This window comes from Protopterus annectens, chromosome 1.part2 (assembly GCF_019279795.1).
Source record: "Protopterus annectens isolate FY-2018-M chromosome 1.part2, PAN1.0, whole genome shotgun sequence".
In the NCBI taxonomy this organism is placed as follows: domain Eukaryota; kingdom Metazoa; phylum Chordata; order Ceratodontiformes; family Protopteridae; genus Protopterus; species Protopterus annectens.
In genome coordinates this window covers 446,194,616-446,214,658 of record NC_056727.1, presented here as the reverse complement: position 1 = coordinate 446,214,658, position 20,043 = coordinate 446,194,616, and the positions used below count along the sequence as shown (strand labels likewise).

At 39.7% G+C, this 20,043-nt stretch overlaps 1 protein-coding gene across 1 annotated transcript in view; it reads left to right on the top strand.

Moving 5' to 3' along the window:
- Window positions 1-17,716, top strand: part of DZANK1 (double zinc ribbon and ankyrin repeat domains 1) — a 1,792,612-nt gene extending 1,774,896 nt beyond the window's left edge. Inside the window, exon 21 of the mRNA XM_044056983.1 lies at window positions 16,603-17,716. Coding sequence (XP_043912918.1) covers window positions 16,603-16,768 — 166 coding nt within the window. The 3' untranslated portion in view covers window positions 16,769-17,716. The remainder of the gene's footprint in view (window positions 1-16,602) is intronic.
- The last annotated feature ends 2,327 nt before the right edge of the window (window positions 17,717-20,043 follow it).

The following is a 20,043-nucleotide window of genomic DNA, read 5'->3' as shown; positions in this document are numbered from 1 at the left end:
GACCAGATTTGCAGATGACTACAAACTAGGTGCAATCATTGAATCCCCAAATGATGTCAGTATACTACAGGAGGGTCTCACACAGATCAACAACTGGTGTATTGGTCATGGTCTCAAACTGAATGTAAAGAAATGCATCATCATTTCCTTCAGCACAATGTCCCTTCACACTATCAAATCAACAACAATATCTTAAGTACTCATGAAGTGGTAAGGGACCTGGGATCACAGGTTTACAGCCACCTTAACTTCGACCACCACGTGTCTACCATTGTAAAGAAAGCTTTTGATATAGCTCATTTGATTAGTAAAAGCATCTCCTTGAGAGCAAAAGAGGTTATAACCCCCCCTATACTCAGCACTTATCTGACCCATAATTGAGTGTAACACCCCATTCGGATATGTACCGTACTAAGCACCTGCAGCAATTAGAGAGACCTCAGAGGTTTCTAACAAAGAAGATCAATTGTCTTCAGTTATGTGCCTTACATGGACCAACTAAAATCCCAGCACTATACTCCATATCGTATAGACTTCTTAGGGGAGACTTATGCCTGGTCTGCAGAGCAACCCAAGACCCACACCTAATGAATTTACTGCATATCCCTAAATCAAGTGGGTCTAGGGCTACCTGTTCCAGGGACTTAAATATGGCCTGTGACTTAAATAGGAAGTGCTGAATCTCTCTCTTTCGGCTTTTCCCGGTTAGAGGTCACCACAGTGGATCACCTTGTCTGCTCATGATTGGCAGTGGAGTTTTTACGGTGTTGAGTTACCAGCTCGGTGCCCTACCTTCCACAGAAGGCATACACACGCACTCCTAGGGCCAATTTTAGCGTGTCCAATCCAATTGCCAGCATGTCTTTGGGGATGTGGGAGGAAACTGGAGCACCCGGAGGAAACCCACACGACCACAGGGAGGACATGCAGACTCCGCACAGAAGACACCCCAGCCGAAGATCGAACCGGAGAGCCTCTTGCTGTGAGGTGACAACAATAACTGCTCCACCACCGCGGCCATCCTTAAATAGGAATTGCTGAAGTGACAGATTTATCTCCCAGTGACTGCCACATCTTTGGAACAGGCTACCAATTCATGTGAAACAGAGCACCTCTATGTCACTGTTCAAGAGGAACCTGGATGAGTGGATGGAGCACCGTAAATTCTTATTGGGGATAGTGTCCACAACCATCCTAGACATGGGCAGTCATCACTAAATGCAATCTTGGGTATTGACAAATACTGCTATGGTAATACATTGGGTTGAAACAGCTAGGCTTAAAATGATCTCTGGGTCAATAGCCTAGTAATCTCTTATGATCCTATAATTATTTTATAGGACACAGGTATGTATTAGGACAGATCTGGGTTATGTGACACATATTTTGGTTATTTTCATTATTTCTGAAATACCCACAGTGTAAGATCTTCCACAATTATTTAACTACCAAAAGCAAATCCCCCCTGCTGGGACTGTAGCCCTTAAAGAACAGAAGAAAACACACAACATTGCAACTTAAATATGAGTGAGTCTTACACCATCAGTATTTAGTGCCTTAGCAAGAATAAGACCTGCATTGGTTCCTCACATGAATAAGTCCATACCTATGAAATGTCTAGATGGGAAATAGGTCTCAGAAGGTGGTTAAACTGAAATGTTATGATTTATTGTTAAAATGACCTCTCCTTGAAGAGCTACTGTTTATGGAAGTACCTTACACACAATTGTATTTTCCCTCTCAAACAAAGATTTCTAAAGGCTATTTTAGGACACAAAAATGTATTGCCTCTCCATTGGGACAGGATTCAAGTTAAGATACTGTTTTTCTTTGTAGGCTTAAATGCAAATAATATGAGTCAGGCAGTTTCTGAAGATATTGAGTGTCTTCCTGTGTCCTAGTGGTCTCACTGCAAACCTGCACATGAGAAAAATCCAGTGACATGGGAGGAACTTAACTGAATCAGCAAAAATAACTTGTAGAATACATTCCTCTTCTTCTCCCATTAGTGAAGAAGTTACTTAATCAATAACCCATGCCTGGGTGTGGGTAATGCTGGATTTACCCACTGTTGGTGTGGTTTGGTCACGAGTGCGAAGCCAAGTGACCAAACAAAGACAACCGTGGGTAAATCCAGCATTACCCACATCCAGAAGTGGGTTATTGCTATTATACAATGACATTATTTAAGAAAACAAATACTTACTTTTCTTAAATAATGGCATTGTATAATGCCTCCATGCTGCCCTTCTGTAGCTGTCCAGTATCCTGGGGCAGTTCTGATGTACTGCGCATGCATGTGCTTATGCAGTACATCAGAGCTGTGTGTAGAGGAAACAACAGAGAAAGGAAGATCTCCATTGCTTTTTTAAACCTGTCTCACTATGTTAAACGAGTTTAACATAGCGAGATATCTTTTAAAAAAGCAACGAAGAAAGGAAGATCTCTGTTGCTTTTTTTTTAGGATATCTCACTATGTTAAACTCGTTTTCCATTAGTATAAGTTGGATTTACATGGGCACGCTGGTTGGGCTGGCCAATCAGCATGCACGTTTGGGAATACTAATAGGCAGTCATTGTATAATATATTCAACATCTGTCTGAGTCTCATCTTTCCATTTTTCCTTCCATTCCTAAAATAAGAGACAACACATTTGCCTTGGATTACAGTTGGGGTCACCATTTTCTAGAGTTTTACATACAAGGAATTAAATCTCCATTCCAGAAAAAGAATAATTTTACTACCTGTAGTACTTTAGTACTGGTTATTTTTCATAACACATTTGGCTGGGTCTCTCATATCAGCTCCATTCTCAGTCCCTTGAAGTACATTCCCTTGTACACACATCTATCCAATGATTTATCTGACTGCTCAAAAGGATTACCCTAACAAGACTCAAACCTGAGCATAAACTCACAAAAATGTTTTTTTTTTTTGTTTTTTTGTTTTTTGTTAAAGGGGGGAGTCTTCCTATACCCTCTCTATAGCTTCCTTACTTTACTTTTCTCATTACAATGTCATTGTAAATAACAAAACTAACTAACTTACTAAATAAATACATTACGGTTCATTTTTACAAGACACTGCTGTCTTGGAAAGAGAGTAATACCATGCAAGCAAGCCAACAACATATCACTAAGATATGTTGAGAAGACCACAGTGAACAACTAAAAGTGAGCATTTTGGCTCAAGCAAACAGGGCACAAACAATCTGTCTTTGAGTACATGAAATGAAAGCTTCCTGTACATAATCAGCAGTCAGGGAAGAATGCATAGTTCTTTGTTAATATACTAGAACAGCCAGCTACTCTTTATTTTGTGTGTGTGTGTGTGTGTGTGTGTGTATATGTATATATGTATATATGTATATATATATATATATATATATATATATATATATATACACACACACACACACACACACACACACACACACACACACACACACATACACTGAGGATATGTGTGCAGCTAGAGATGTGTATGCTAACAAGCAGGACACACACACACACACACTATCAAAGTGAGTGACTCCCCATCAACCAACAAACCGGTTACCAGCAGGGTGCCCCCCCCCCTACTGTTTGGTATATACTCCTCAGAAGTTCAGGTCAAAATTAAAGGTGTGTTGTGGCTGACCAAGTTTGCAGATGACTGCAAAGTAGGTGCAATCACTGAATCCCCAAATTATGTCAGTATACTCTAGGAGGGTCTCACACAGACCAATGACCGGTGTATTAGTCATAGTCTCAAACTGAATGCAAAGAAATGCATCATCGTTCCCTTCGGCACAATGTCTCTTCACACTATCAAATCAACAACAATAACCTAAGTACTCATGAAGTGGTAAGGGACCTGAGATCACAGGGTGACATTGAGCTTAACTTTGACCACCACGAGTCTAATGTTGTAAGGAAAGCTTTCCACATAGCTCACTTGATTGGTAAAGTCATCTCCTTGAGAGCAAAAGAGATTATAACCCCCCTATACTCACCACTTTTCTGGCCCATAATTGAGTATAAAGCCCCATTTGGTATGTACCATACTAAACACCTGCAGCAATTAGAGAAACCTCAGAGGTTTCTAACAAAGATGATGAATGGTCTCTAGTATGTGCCTTACATGGACCGGCTAAAGTCCCTGTCACTATACTCCACATTGTAAAGACTTCTTTTAGGGTAGACTTTTGCCTGGCCTACAGTGCAACCCAAGACCCAAACCTAATGAATTTACTGTATATCCCTAAATCAAATGGGTCTAGGGCTACCCATTCCAGGGACTTAAATATGGCCTGCAACTTAAATAGGACTTGCTGGAGGGACAGATTTATCTCCCAGTGACTGCCACATCTTTCGAACAGGCTACCAGTTCATGTGAAGCAGAGCACCTCTATGACACTTCAAGAGGAACCTAGACGAGTGAGTGGAGCACTGTAAATTTCTACCGGGGATAGTACCCATAACCCTCCTGGACATGAGCAGTCATCACTAAATGCATTCCTGGGTACTGACTAGTATTGCTATTGTATTACATTGGGTTGAAACAGCTAGGCTTAAAATGATCTCCTATGATCCTATAATTATTTTATAGGACACAGGTATGTATTAAGACAAATTTGGGTTATGTGTCAGTTACTATATTATATTCAACATCTGTCTTTGAGTCTCAGCTTTCCAGTTTTCCTTCCATTCCTAAAATAAGAGACAACACATTTGCCTTGGATTACAGTTGGGTTCACCATTTTCTAGAGTTTTACATACAAGAAATTAAGTCTCCATTCCAGAAAAAAAATCATTTTAAATATAAAGGAAATTTTAGCATTTGTCTTAGCATTAAAATCTTTTCCAGATAGTGTTCCACCCAGATATCTGCAGATAGTAACAGACAGTACGTGAAGATGCCATCTAGGAAAGTTGCACTTTACAAATGAGAAGCTACCATTGTAGCCTCCTTCAGAAATTAATTTGGTCAGAGTATCTCCAAAGCAGCCATGTGATCATCTAGTCACACATTCTTAAAGTTCAGCATATTACAGACTGGCTGTACAGTTTAGGGGGAGAACAGGATTTGGTTTTGCAATCTTGCAAAAAGCGCTGTAGACCAGCAAAGCACCCTTATGGAATGGATCCAGCAAGATGCATTACTTTGCACTCTTCTAGTTTGCACAAATGAATGCTGCAGGAGTGAACCTTGTGATGTACATGGTACAGCTGTGTAACAATGCACAATAATAGTAGATGCATGAATAATAGGGTCATTGCTGAAGATTTATATCCATAATTTGTCTAACTACCTCAGTGTATTGCTCGTTGAAGTTTATAACAGAATATATGTTCACTTTTTAGAAGTTAGTGAAATCTGCTCTAAATTATATTCCCTGCATATATTTACACATGAAAGGTTTTGCATCTGTACATATACATATATGCTCTGCATTAGGATTCTGTTTTTATGACTCCTCCTTCCTGCTAGAAGAGCATTTGATGGTGCAGTCAGTCTCCCTGTCTGCCTTGTCCCACATCAGCTAAATGTATTTTGTTATTGACATTTGATTACTGGGAAAGTCAGACTGGGTGGGTGCCCAGTTGCAGCAGAGACCCAGGGAGAAAAGCTACAAAATATTACAAAAATATTCTAACAACAATAATTTTACAATCTTCAAAAGTAATATGAAAACAACTACAGTTTAAATGATCATACCAAATTAGACATAATGCAAAAACATTGGTTAAGAATATTCAGAGAATTTTAAATAGTTTTTAGAGACAATAAAGGTAAGTTGGTATAATACAGTCAGGAATTGCAATATAAAGTGAGAGAAAAAAACAGAATTATGGCATATTTAGAAAGAGAGGGGAGATAAATTGATTAAGGTAAGGAAGTGAGTGAAGAAGGGAGACTAAGGAGGTTTAAGGTATGAATAGGTATGTCTCCATATTTAGGAATATAGTTTATCCTGGGGATAAGCAAGAACAAAGTCACATTTGGCAAGGAAGTTTTTCAGAATGGTTTTAAAGGATGAGAGGGAGGGTATTGACCTGATGGATACTAGTAAGGAGTTCTAGGCCTTAGTAACATAGTATAAGTACAGACCATGCCCAAGATTTGTGGACATAAATGAGTTTTTGTCACTGGATCATATTGACTAACTGGAAACATAGTTATGTAGAATGGTATTTAGTACATGACAAGCAGATTGACGCTGGAAAATTTTATAGGTGGTAAGAAAGTACAGTTGTGTACCTACCATAAATGTAGATGTTCGAGTGTATTCACTGTTGCAGTCATTACTCTTGGTTTATCCTGCTGGCAGGCTACTCGCAGTCGGCCTGAATTCCAAAGTCCTGGTCCTGCGTCAGTTGCTGTTGCTTCTTCCCTGACGTCAGTGCACCAGGGGTATAAAAGATGCAGCTGGCGTCATTTTCTTCAGTTTTTCTTGCCCCAAATGTCAGGTGCCCCCAAAAGGGTAGGCAAAATATATTATGCCAATAACATACATGCAATAAAGAAACATTTCCTTCCTCTACAAGCAAATACACCACATAGGTTGTATAGAATAGAGAAGTACAGATAATACCCAGCAAAAGAAAGGGGGACGGAGGGAGGGTAACCTGGACTGCAACAGTGAATACACTCGAACATCTACATTTATGGTAGGTACACAACTGTACTATGTTCATCGTGTTTCACTGTTGCAGTCATTACTCTTGGGTTGAATCCCAAAGCTGAGGATGGGTGGCTGAGCTAAATAGGATTAGGACAGGCTATGAGGCCCTGCAGCACTGAAGTGGATTTAGAGTAAAGAGGTAAGTGGTAGTGCTTTGTAAAAGTGTGCACTGAACTCCAAGTTGCAGCCTCTAAGATGTCTTTGGTTGGTACGCCTCTGAGGAAGGCTGCTGAAGTGGCTGCTGCTCTGGTAGAATGAGGCCTAATGCCCTTAGGCACTGATTTGCCATGCTGAGAATAGCAGAAACGGATGCAATGACCTATCCGTTTAGAAATAGTCTGTTTTGAGATAGCCTTTCCTTGTGATCCTGCAGCATATGACACTAAAAGTTGCTCAGTCTTTCTGAAAGCTTTAGTTCTGTCCAAATAGAAGCGTAGCTGCCTGTGTATGTCCAAAGAATGCAGAATTTTCTCACCCTTGTTCTGTGGGTTTGGATAAAAGGTAGGCAAGTGAATGATTTGGTTGAGGGCCACACTGGACACCACCTTAGGCATAAATGTTGGGTATGTCCTCAGAGAAACCCTGTCTGGATGAAAAATGATAAAAGGTTCCACAGCCATGAGTGCTTGTAACTCCGAGACTTGTCTTGCAGAGGTTATTGCTAGGAGCAGAGCTGTTTTCCAGGATAAGAATTTTATATCTGCTGTTGAGGCTGGCTCATAGGGAGGCAGTGTGAGTTTTTCCAAGACATAATTAAGGTCCCATGCCGGAATTGGTACTCTCCTTGGAGGCCTGATGTTTTTGGCTCCTCTGAGGTACTACCTTATTAAAGGATGAGAAAAGATAGGTGGTTCCATATTGTAATGGGCTGAAATGGCAGAGGCGTGAATCTTAATTGATGAAAAGGAAAGGCCTTTGTCCAGCATCTCAGTTAGGTATTGTAAAATCTGAGGAATATTTGGTTCATACGTGTCAATGCCTTGTTCCTGGTTCCAAGCACAGAATCTCTTCCATTTTTCTGCATAAGATTTTCTGGTACTGGGCCTCCTGGCCTCCAAGATAACATCCATAACAGCTTTAGAAAGAGGAGTGTTCTGAATGGCTACATTATCTGCCAAGTTGCCAGATTTAAGGTCCTGAGTTGGCTGTGCAGGATCTGATTGTTTTGTTGGGTCAGCTAGTGAGAAGTTTGAGACAATATCCATGCTGGACCTTGAGCCAAGCTCTTTAGGATTGGGTACCAGTGCTGGCATGGTCAGTCTGGTGCAATCAGTATAATTTTTGGCTTCTCTTGTCTGACCTTTAGGAGTACCTTGGGAAGGAGAGGCAGTGGAGGAAAGGAATATATTGTTAGGTTTTTCCAGCTGAAGGATAGGGTGTCCACTCTCCATGCTTGTTTGTGATAAATCCTTGTACAAAATCTCTGTAATTAGCAGTTGTGAGGGGAGGCAAATAGATCTATGTCTGGGCATTCCCATTTCCTTGTTATCATGCTGAAGACTTGTGGATCCAGTTTCCATTCGTGGGGATCCATGAGGTTTCTGCTTAGTTCGTCTGCCAGAGTATTTGTTTTTCCTGGCAGGAATTGTGCTTGCAGGTGAACTTCATAAGCCAATGCTGTGTCTCACAAGGTCATTGCTTGTCTGCAGAGGGGGTAGGAATGTGTCCCTCCCTGCTTGTTTATGTACCACATGACCGTAGTATTTTCCATCTTTATCAGTAGCTGTCCTGGATGAAGTAGATCCTTGAAAGCTATCAGGGCATTCTGAACAGCTAGCATCTCTTTTTGATTGATATGAAGATGCATCTGGCTTGCAGGCCATGTGCCCTGAATACATTTTCCTGCCTTATGGACCCCCCAGGCATAATCTGATGCAATCCATTGTCAGTGTCTGTCTGGCTGTGGGTAAAGTGAATGGAAGACCCCTGTTGTGGTGACAGGCCTGTGCCCACCATCAAAACTCCTGTTGCAGGCAGGGAATGAGGGTAATTACTGTCTCCAGGCTGTGGCAATGCTGAGTCCAAACACTTTTTAGATACCATTGTAGTTTCCTCATATGCAGTCTGGCATATTGAATTAGTAGAATGCAGGATGCCATGAAGCCCAAGGCCTGCAGGATTTTCCTTGCAGATAACTGGGTCTTTCTTGCCAACTTTTTGAAGTAAGAAGTCAGTTGCCTTTGTTTGTCTGGCATGAGATAAGCCATCTGGGCAGTTGTATATAAGCTTGCACCCAGGAATATTATCTCTTGAGAGGGTACTAGTTTTGATTTCTTTTCGTTTACTGTGTACCCTAGGCAAATTGGTAATCTTTTTACAAACGCCAGATGCTTTAGAAGAATGTCTTTGTTCTCTGCTTGTATAAGGCAGTCGTCTAAGTAGGAATATATTTGAATTCCTCTTTGTCTGCAAAATGCAATTACTGGTGCCAGGTATTTTGTGAAGACCCTGGGCACAGTAGATAAACCAAAGGGCAGTGCAGAGAATTGGTAGTGCATTGAGCCAGCTATGAAGCTGAGGTATCTTCTGCAAGATTGTCTGATTGGGACATGCAGGTATGCCTCTTTTAGGTCCAAAGTTACGAGCCAAGCCATCTTGCCCAGCATGGGCAGTAGCTGCTGTAGAGTCAACATCTTGAATTTTGGAACCTCCAGAAACGTGTTTAGTATAGACAGGTCCAGTATTGGTCTCCAGGTTTTGTCCTTTCTGGGCACCAAGAAAAGTCTTGAGTAAAATCCTTGCCCCTGCTCTTGTTGTGGTACTTGTGGAATGGCCCTCATGCCCATGAGGGCTGTAATTTGCTTTTGTGCCTCTGCCCATTGATTGTGTGGCAGGTCTGGCATACCTTTTGCCCTTGGTAGGGTGTGAAAATGGAACCTGTAGCCCTGGGACACTATGTTCAAGACCCATTTGTCTTGGGTAATCATTTGCCAATTTGTTGAAAAAAGTGCTAGTTTTCTCCTAAGGGGGCTGCTACAAGAAAATTGCTTGGATCTGGCAGAGGAAAGTCATTGGGACTGTTTCCTGTAAAGTTGTGATTTGTCTTCTCCACTTTTGGAGGTAGGAGCACCCCATTGTTTAGGCCTGTATGAGCCTTGGGGCTGAGATCTGCCTCTGGGACGTCTGTATCTGACTCTTTGTGGCCTGTCTGACACTGGAAAGGACCAATTTTTTGGAAGGCCAGTTCCTGCTAAATCTGGGTGGCTGTACCTGTAAAAAATCCTTAACTGTCTGCATGGATTTCGCTTTATCCTCCATTTTCTTCAACACCTCTTTTGCTTTAGCACCAAAGTATCATGCTGTAATGGAGCATCTAATAGTTTTGCTTTAACATGATCAGGTAGATTCTGTTCCTTTAACCAAGCATGCCTTCTAATAACAGAACCTGTAACAGCGGCCCTGCAAGAGGCCTCCAGTGAATCATAACCACATTGCAAAGTATGCTTTCCCACTTGTTCAGCTGCATGCAATAAATCCTGCATTTCCTTGTTCTCTGAACATTCAAAATTTGTCAACATTTTCTGTTTAAGCAGTGACATTAAGTATTGCTGATATTTAAGCATATGAAACTGACAATTTACAGCCAAGGTAGCAGAAGTGTAAACTTTTTCCCCCCTTCTGTCCAGTGCCCTAGAATCCCTATCAGAGGGGACAGGGTTTTTTGCAGTGGAAGCTTTGACCCTGAGATATAGTTTCTGGGTCAGCAGCGGGGTTTTTATATAGGTATTTATGAGAATCTGGGACCCTGTAGTATCCGTCAGGCTTAGCAGGTGCAGGGGGTAAAGAGTCAGGGGACAGGCTGGACTCTGAAAATACATCATCTACAATGTCTAGAACAGGTGGAATAGCAAGGGGTCTGTGCTGAGGTAATAGCAGAAAGTCTCTGAGCCTAATCTTAGATTCTAAGTAATCTTGGCTCTCCCAGTGGAAATGCTCCCTCATGGTATGCAGGGTTTCCCCAAAAGAATAATCCTCAGGAGGAGAGGCTGAAGGAATGGATTCTTCAGCATCAGAATCCTCATAGGGAGGAACAGAATAACCCTGTTCAGAAGAGGAATCCGAGGAAATAGAAACCTGATCAGACTAATCATATTCTGTTTCTTGCCTAGGCCTCTTATCAGGAGGGGGATGGGAACCCCTGATCAAAGTAATTAGGTCTTCGGTCATTTTAAGCATCTGTTTTTTAGGCATGGAAGTCTGAGTAGGAGAATTCTGTACTTGTTTCTTTTTATTTAGAGCTGCTTTAGTCTTTGTCTTTGAAGCTGAAGATGGTTTAACATATAACTGTGTAGGTCTGAAGACACCCTCAGAAGCCGATGCCTGCTCAGCGGCTCCGGACCCATCTGAGGGAATGATTTCTGAGTGTCCAATACCTTGAGTATCCAGAGGCCCAGTCGGCTCCACGTGGGAGTTGGAAGTGGCCTGTGGCTCTGAGGTAGCGGGTGCCAGGGGCTGCGAAAGCACCTCACTGAGAATCGGCGATTGGCCTAATAGAGGCCTCGTTCATAGGTTCATAGGTAGATACTAGGCTATTGGCCCTAGAGCCTATATAAGCCTAGCCAAAGATACCCTGGTTTTTGCCACCCAAGAAAATTATTTTCCTGTGCCACTGTCGAGCAGAGCCACAGAAGTGATCCCCGGGGTGAATTTCCTATGTCCCATCCAATCATCAATATTTTTCTTGAAGAGTGCTAATGAGGAGCTTTGTTTGATATTAGATAGGTAGTTTGTTCCAGAGTATGGGAAGTCTCTGGGACAGGAATCTATCCCACCAGCATGTTCTGTTTATTGTGGTGACAAGGTTTAGGTCCCTAGAGCGTGTAGCTCGTCATCAGTTTTGGACCTCTGATGCCTATCCTTTTCCTTGTCCTTGTGTTTTTTGTAAACTCCGGTCGTCGGCTGTTCCGATGGCATTATATAATTAAACCTTCGGCCAAAGTAATGAAATGCAAAATCGAACCGACGCTTAATAGTGCGTTGGTTAAATCTGGCACAAAACCGACAGCTAGCAACGTTGTGGTCAGGGCCTATGCAAGGAACACAGTAAGAGTGAAAATCCTTATGAGGTATTTGCTTCCCACAAGAAATACAATTGTTAACTTTTTTCTGACATCGGTCTGGAGCAATAAAAAAGTTTCCCCAATGGGGTACTTAGCTTTAATGAAGACTTTGGTTCTGAAATTCGGATTTGAAATCTCAGGAGTTGGCCGACTGGCACTTGCGAACTTCTTTTGCTTCAGGCACCGCGCGGCAAGAAAGACTAAAGAAAATGGTGTCGGCTGCATCTTTTATATCCCTGGCGCACTGACGTCAGGGAAGAAGTGACAGCAACTGACGCCGGACCAGGACTTTGGAATTCAGGCCGACTGCGGTTTGCCTGCCAGCAGGATAACCTAAGAGTAATGACTGCAACAGTGAAACACGATGAACATGCTGTCTGTATGTTAGTTGATGGAGTAGTTCTAACCACGTTAGGCTTTTTAGTGCTATACAGTGGTTGATTCTGAAAGAAGTATTTGCTGCAAATTTAGCCACTTTATTATAGCATTGTTCAAGTTTTGATTTTTGATGCCTTGTGATTAGCAAGGATGGGAACACCATAAAGTAGTGAGGGGAGGAGGTAAGTTGTGGCAAGTTTAGTTTTAGTTGTGTTGGTGAGAAAGTTTTTGGCTCTGTAAAGTATCCCTAGTTTTTGGTGATTTTCTTAATGCAATTTTGTATATGCGGGTCAAATTTAAGATTATCATTCACTAGTTATTTTTTAATGCAAGTTTGTATATGCAGGTCAAATTTAAGTTCATCATTCACTATCATCCATAGTAATTTACTATGAAAATGACTTCAGTGGTTGTATTATTAAGAGAGAGGATTTTAAATTTTGTTTTTTCATGAGAGAGATTTGGTTTTTGAGCATGAATTATAAGTTACAAAGCCATGTTTTAGTGGCTGTTAAACCTTCCTGAATAATTGTTTGGAGATGTGCCAGGCTGTCAGATGTTCATATGAGTGTGGGGTCATCTGCATATTGTATTTAGGGAGGCCTGATGTGTGGAGGGTGTTGGTGAGAATGTTAAAGAGGAGGGGATCAGGGTTAGAGCCTTGTAGTACACCAGTAGTGACTGGGAGGTATGGAGAGAGGGTGGAGTACCATTTTACTGACTTATACCTATTGGACAAGTAGCTTTTGAACCACGGAAGATTGAGCTAAGATAGACCTTGTGAAGACATTTGAAGTAGAAGTTTGCTGTGACAAGCTGTGTTGAAGGCTTTAGGCAAGTCTAAAAATAAGGAAGGAAACTAGTTTGCCATTGTTCTCTAGCTTTACTAACAGTATCTTGTAAAGGTTAGAAGTGCAGTGTTAGTACTATGGAAGGGACAGAAGTTCCTTCTGCAGGAGATAGTTTAGTATTTGTTTTTGAATACATTTTTCAAGTATTTGGAGAGGGGGGGGATAAGATTGCTATAGATCTAAAGTTAGTAATGTCTGTTGAATTTCTTCCTTTGTGTAGAGGGATAATGTGTGATTTTTTGCAGAGAGAGGGAACGTGGGATTCCTGGATTGATAGGCTAAGCAATGCTATCAGCTGATATTTTAGGGTACTTGCTTGGAAGGTCATCAGCTGAAGTAGAGCATGGTTTGAGTTTGTTTGAGTAGTTTTACACAGGATGTGGGCATGGGTCTGAATGTGAAAGCAGATGTGGTGATGTGGCTGTTGGGCAGGTTTGAGACTGGATGTTGTGGAATCCTTGGTTTGGGATGCTATACTCTTTATGAAATCAGAGATGAATTCTGTTGCAGATTTGAGTGGCGAGTTATTGGGAAAGGGGTTAGGGCTGAATATTTGGCTAGGATGAAAGATTTCTTTAATGATTGACCAGAATTTTTTAGGGTTGCATTAACTATTGTTCTGAAAAATGTTATAGTATATCTTTGTCTTCATTTATTTTCTTTTTACTGTGGTTGTGGGGCATTCTGAAGTTTTCAAGATACCGTGGTATTCTGCATTAGCATTCTAGTCTTTTTGGATAGCCAAATGGCATTATTTGTTTTAATTGTACTCCTTCTAGGAGGTGCAAGGCTATTTAGGAAAGTTGTACTGAATTAATTTACATCATCATCTAAGGAGTGGGGTTTTAGGATGTTCCATTTAATAGACGATAGGAAAGTAATTAATATTTCTGGATTAAACTTGGACAGGTTGCAAGTTGTTTTATAAACATGCTGTTTACGTGAACGTGTGAGATGTCTGGTTGTATAGATGGGAGGTGGTTTCTGAGAGTGTCTGACATTGTTCCTGTGGTGGTGAAGTTGCAAAGGTCTACTCCAGTCTAATAAAAGATTTTGATGTCTTGCTATAATGTGTGGAGCTATTAATAAGTAGTGTGAAACTGAATAAGTTCATGCTAAATGCAGAGGAAATAAAGGTTATGTCCAACCAATTGATATTGACATCACCTAGTAGTATTTTTCTTGTAATTGTTACAGATATCCAGCGTAGGATATATTCCAGTGTAGTTGTACTGTCATTAGGAGGGATGTAAAGGACAGTAATATGCATTAGTTTATTTTCAGGAAAATAATAAGCTCTGACAAACTGGAGGAAATATTAAAGCAGTACCACCACCTTTCCTCTTTATACAGTCATTATGGATGATATTATGTCTGGGAGTGTCATTTATGCTGGGTTTAAACCACGTTTCAGTCATAGTGAGAATATCACACTTGTGTTGAGTAATCTAGGGATGTAGTAAAGTAATTTTGTTTCTTATGTTTCTTATATTTCTAATATTCATGTCAGCAAAATTTCAACTATTGGGGCTAGAGATTGATTGCTTTGGAGCTAGAGTAGTGTGTGAAGGAGAATTGCCTTGATATTGATTGTGATAGGTGGGCTCAGGATTGATGTGAATGTCTCATCCTAGGAGGATTTTAGTATACTGGAGCATTATTGAGTCTTGTTTTTTGGAGAATATTTTCCACTTAATTTTATTTTGATTTAAGTTGAAATGGACTTAATCAGTCTGTATTTGAGTTAAAGGTGAGAGGCATCATTAAAAAGCTTTGGTGCGATGTGTGGAGAGTTTAGGGAGGAAGTATGCAGAGGTGGTTAATGCAGAGTTGGTGAGATGTTGAGAGCTATTATTGAGAAATGGTATAATGAGAGATGTCTCAGTAGAAGCAGAAAAATAAAGAATAAACTGCGGATTACTATGATTAAGTAAAGGGATCTGTATTTTATTGATATGAAGTAGGTAACATGAAGTTGCAGGACTATAGGATATTTAATGGTGGCAGATTCTGAAAGCTGGTAGAAGGTAGTGAGGAAAGAAGTATTTTCTATAAAGGAAGAGAGGTTGTTCTGGTATCGTCGCTTATGTTTCTGAAATGTGAGAAGCAGCAGTGTTTTAAAGAGCAGAGTATGAAGATGTAGTTAAGAGAGGAAATAGTGAGGGTTTATTTAAAGAAAGTAGAAGCTGAAATGTCGAATAATAGGTACTGTTGGGGGCAGATCTGGGTATGAATGGATACAGTGCAAAGCAATAAGGGAGGGAGGATTTTAGGAATGATTTACTTATTTATTTATTTAATATTTATTTAACATTTGTTTACCAGGAAAGTCTGACTTGGAACAAAGCCAATTTTCAGTGAAGGCCCAGGAAGAAACATTCCAGATGTATTTCTTTGTAACGTTGGAGGAAACTGGAGCACACAGAGGAAACCCACACGAATGCAGGGAGGACATGCAGACTCCACACAAAAGGCACCCCAAGTGAGAATCGAACTGGAGAACCTCTTGCTGTGAAGCGACAATGCTGCCACTGCGCCATCCAAAAAGGAGTAGTCCTTGTACTCTGAGGACCAGTAAAATGTTAGATAACATTAATTTGGGAAATGGGAAAATACAAACAGGAACATTTGTATGACAGTAGTAAGGTTGTTTGGGGGAGGGTTAGGAAATGGGTATCACATGTAAAATGTGTATGTGAGAAGTATAATGGTAGATTAAGAGTGATTGTGTGGAAATTGGGGAATAGGGTAGTGGGCTTCCCACCCTCAGGTCAATTATAAAGAGAAATCACTTTATAGCCATTACAAGGCAATTAACAAGGAGGCACAATGCAGAACAGGCTTTCTTTCATTTACTGAATGCAGAAATCAGGACACTAAGGAGATTAAATTGCTGTCACATACAGTGTAATCTACTGGCTAAGAGACGAAACAGTGGCCAATTTAGTAAATGGTCCTCAGAGTACAAGGACTACTTCTTTGTGATAAATGTCATAGTCACTTTACATCACAGGGCAGGCATGTATTTGACTAGTTAAAATTAATATACAGCAAGGCTCTTCATGCTAAACTTGCTTACATTTCACAATGACAAAGTTCACTTGGAAAACTTTCGAAAGTTGGGCCTTGTGGTAGAACATCTGCAATATCAGGGTCGGGATTGTATATAGTGACCACAGGCTCTGAATGAAATGAAGAGAGAATAACTCTACTAAACTGAGGGAATAGAAGGAAGTACACACATTGCTGTGCTTTATAGCCAGGTTGTCTTCTAATAGCCATAGATTATGACTGCAGTCTTATGAGCTGGGAACCATCTGACTGGCAAAGGGCCAACATTCACCTGTAGTAGACTACTCCAGTTCATACATCTGAATCCTGCAGCACTGGTACTATTCTTATATTTCCCACTGTGATGAGTTGCACACAGATGCAATTTTCTCTACATGTAATGCTATGGCTAGTCTGTGACATTTAATTGTGTTTTGCTTGTAAAAATGACATAGTTATTTGGGTAAGCAAAGTGTGAAAAAAGTATACTCCGATTAAAATGTCCTTACACAATGTTTAGTATTTAATGATATGTGTTAACTGGACAAATAGTACTTCAAATCAGTTTAATGGTTTCTTTTTTTTTGTTTACAGATGCAATGCAAGTATTAAGAAGAAAAATGATAAAGATCTAACTGCTCATGACTTGGCTGTGAAGACAGGCAATGAACAATTAATTTCACTATTTGCTTCAAAAATGGGTCAGGGAATGCTGGACAAATTGACCAAATCCAGACATGTCAGCCTGGATGTCTTCTGATGCCAAGCATTCCTTTTTAATAAGCCTTAGAAAAATAACTCATGCCAAAAAATATATCAGTCTTAGAATAATAAAGACTAAGCACTAGCTCCCCTTTTTTGTTGCCTTTCGTTTCTACTTTCTATATAGGAATGGTTGTTAGGCCGATTTTCTCCCTCAGCCTCCAAGCACTTTCTTACTGAATTATGGCATAGATTGTCCCCACAGTGGTATTGTGAATTCTCATGTCTACCCTCAATTGCACATAATCCTATTTTCAGAAATTGAGCACAGCCTTTTTGAGCCTACAAGCATTCTCATTCCCAATGCACTGGTTTTCCCCTCTGTTGCTGATGCACACAGGTCAGTATATACATGTACAAGTGCATAGGGATAAAGCCTGCAGCTGCATCTTATAGGTGACATCTTCCTATTCGTTTTGCTTTCAGGCCTTCACCTTTCAACAGTTATTCAGATAGACTGCCAGGTCAGGGACGGCAGTGCCCTTTTCCAGAAAGTTAACCTGTTTCCACACCAGTTAACCATAATCTCACATTCATCAACATAACATGGTGTTAATTGTGGTATGAAAAGGCTGCTATACCTCCACCTTACACTTTGACAGGATGACCTGCATTGTTAGTGTTGTTGTTTTTATTATTAGTATGTCTTTGTGCTCTCTGCCTGCCCAGCCTTTTAAATTGACAGTACACACTTGGCCACCAGTGTATGTTTATCTACTGCTTTTAGTTGGGCCACTGGCACTCATCACCAGTGCTCTCTAATCCCCAGGTACGTTGACATATTCCTATTGTAAGTATAAAAGTTCAACTAGGAAAGAAAAAGCAGCAAATGCAATGTGTGCAAAATAACGTCTCTGTGTCTTGGGAATTCGCCCTTATTCAACGCTCATACCAGTCCACAACACCTTCAATGAAACCAAGTAGAAGTAAATAAAAGTTTATTGTAATGCCAACAAACAAAGAATGGTTAAGCGCTTTCACTTGAATAAAACAAGCTTCCTCAGAACACCATAGCTTGCATCACAGTTGCTTAAATAACATTTTCGGCGCCAAAATTCAGTTTGAAATTTTAAAGCTATACACACATCCTATGACCATTGTTCTCTATTCATAAAATATTAAATGATATTCATATTGTTTCTAAAAACAATGTTACATGTAATATGTATTAATAAAATGAACAAGTTAAAAAACTGAAAAAATGTTAACAACATTTGGATCAAATCAAAACATGTTTGAAAACATATAACAATGTACCTTATAAATAGTTCATTTTAAGACCAATAGTGGTTTAACAGATAGAGTGTCATTTAAACCTGGTATAGTGGAAGCATCAGTATATATTTGCCACAAAAATTCTTTATATAGTAATAAATTATTAAAGTCACCCCCTCTGTTATTGGTGTGCACAATATCCACTATACCAAAATTAAAATAATGTTTATCACCATATTGCTTAATATGTTTATACAAAGCATTTTTTTCATCCTTCCTTCTGATGCTATAAATGTGAGAATATATACGTTTGTTTAAACTCCTTTGAGTCTTACCTATATAGAATCCTGAACATGTTCTACAAATGGCAATATACACCACCATTTTAGTTGTGCAGTTGCCCCCACAGAATTTAATTCTAGTGTGTTTGTAATTGTCCAATTTCACACTATCTCCCTGAAATATAGTGTGACATTGTTTACATGCCCCACATTTTGCAGTTTTCATATGCTCTGTCTTCTTAATGAAGATACCCTTCTCTAAAATAGATTTTATATTAGCCCCTACCTTATAAACAAACCTTGGGCATTCACCTAATATAGGTGCTATATCTTGATCAGCAGATATTATATGCCAGTTGTTCATCAAAATCTTCTTAACTTTACCTGAATACATGCCAAATTCCAAAATGCAAGATTTACCAAAAATGCAAGTTTCAGACTTCATATCATGCAATGTATCCACAGTCGAAACAATAGCTGTCCTATATTTTTCACCCAACAAAGGCTTGTACTGGTTACCCCATTTCCTCACAACATAATTACTTACATTTTCCATAACTCTAACGTCATAGCCTCTGTCCTTAAATAAGGACGTTATAAATTTCACCTCTTCCAACATGTCCTCATACTGTGAGGTCATCCTAACTGCTCTAATAAGCTGACCCTTGTATATATTTGTGAATTGTTTCTTCAGATGGTAGCTAGAATATTCCAAATAACTGTTCGAAAAATTGTCCTTTCTGTAAATTTTGGATTTAAACTCATCCCCTATTTTGGACACAAATGTGTCTAAATAAGCCACACCATCATGACTGCTAGAGGAGGTGAATTTTAAAAAATTACTGCTACTGTTAATATATTGCAAAAATAATGCTAGCTGTTGTTCTCCACCATCCCAAATCAAATATATATCATCAAGGTATCTGACGTAATATTTTATGTATGTCATAAATTGACTGTCTAAAACAGTCCTCTCTTCCCATTCAAGCATGACCAAATTGGCGTATATGGGAGCACAAGCTGCTCCCATAGCTACGCCTTTGGTCTGCTTGTAATATTCTCCCTCAAATATAATGTAATTGTGTTCGAGAACCAGGACATCATATCCGTGAGAAGACAGATGGTGTCCCATTGGATGTCTGTATGTTTTCTTATACTTGTAGCAAAAGCTGATAGACCATCTTCTTTAGGTATACAAGAAAATAAATCTATGACATCAATAGTCACAAATATCAGATTTGAACTAGATAGGTAAATAGGATACTGTTTCAAAAAATCCCATGAGTCCTTGGCTATATGTGGAATAGTGGCATAAATGTGTTTCAAGTAGGTGTCAATAACCTTACCTATATTAAATGTCTTAGACCTACTCCCTGATATAATGGGTCTAAAGGGCGGTTCATCTATATTCTTGTGAATTTTAGGAATACCCACTATAGAAGCTAATACAGGATGTTCAGCCTTAATATAAGTGTAGATGTCATTATTGATCCTGTTATCTAGTAAGTATTCTTCAATACATGTGTCTATTTTTCTATACCCTATGTTGATCTCATTCAAGGACAACATAGAATAATTTCCAGAATTATGTAGTAATTCATGTATCTTACAAGTGTATATAAAAAACTGTCATAGATGACTGCGCCCCCCCCCCCTTATCTGGTTTCATGATTCTGATGTTACTAGCACATCTTAATTCCTGTAATACCCTGCTCTCTTCTTTTGTTAAATTAGAACTAATCTGATGTCCATCAATTTGTCTATCCGACTTATAAAT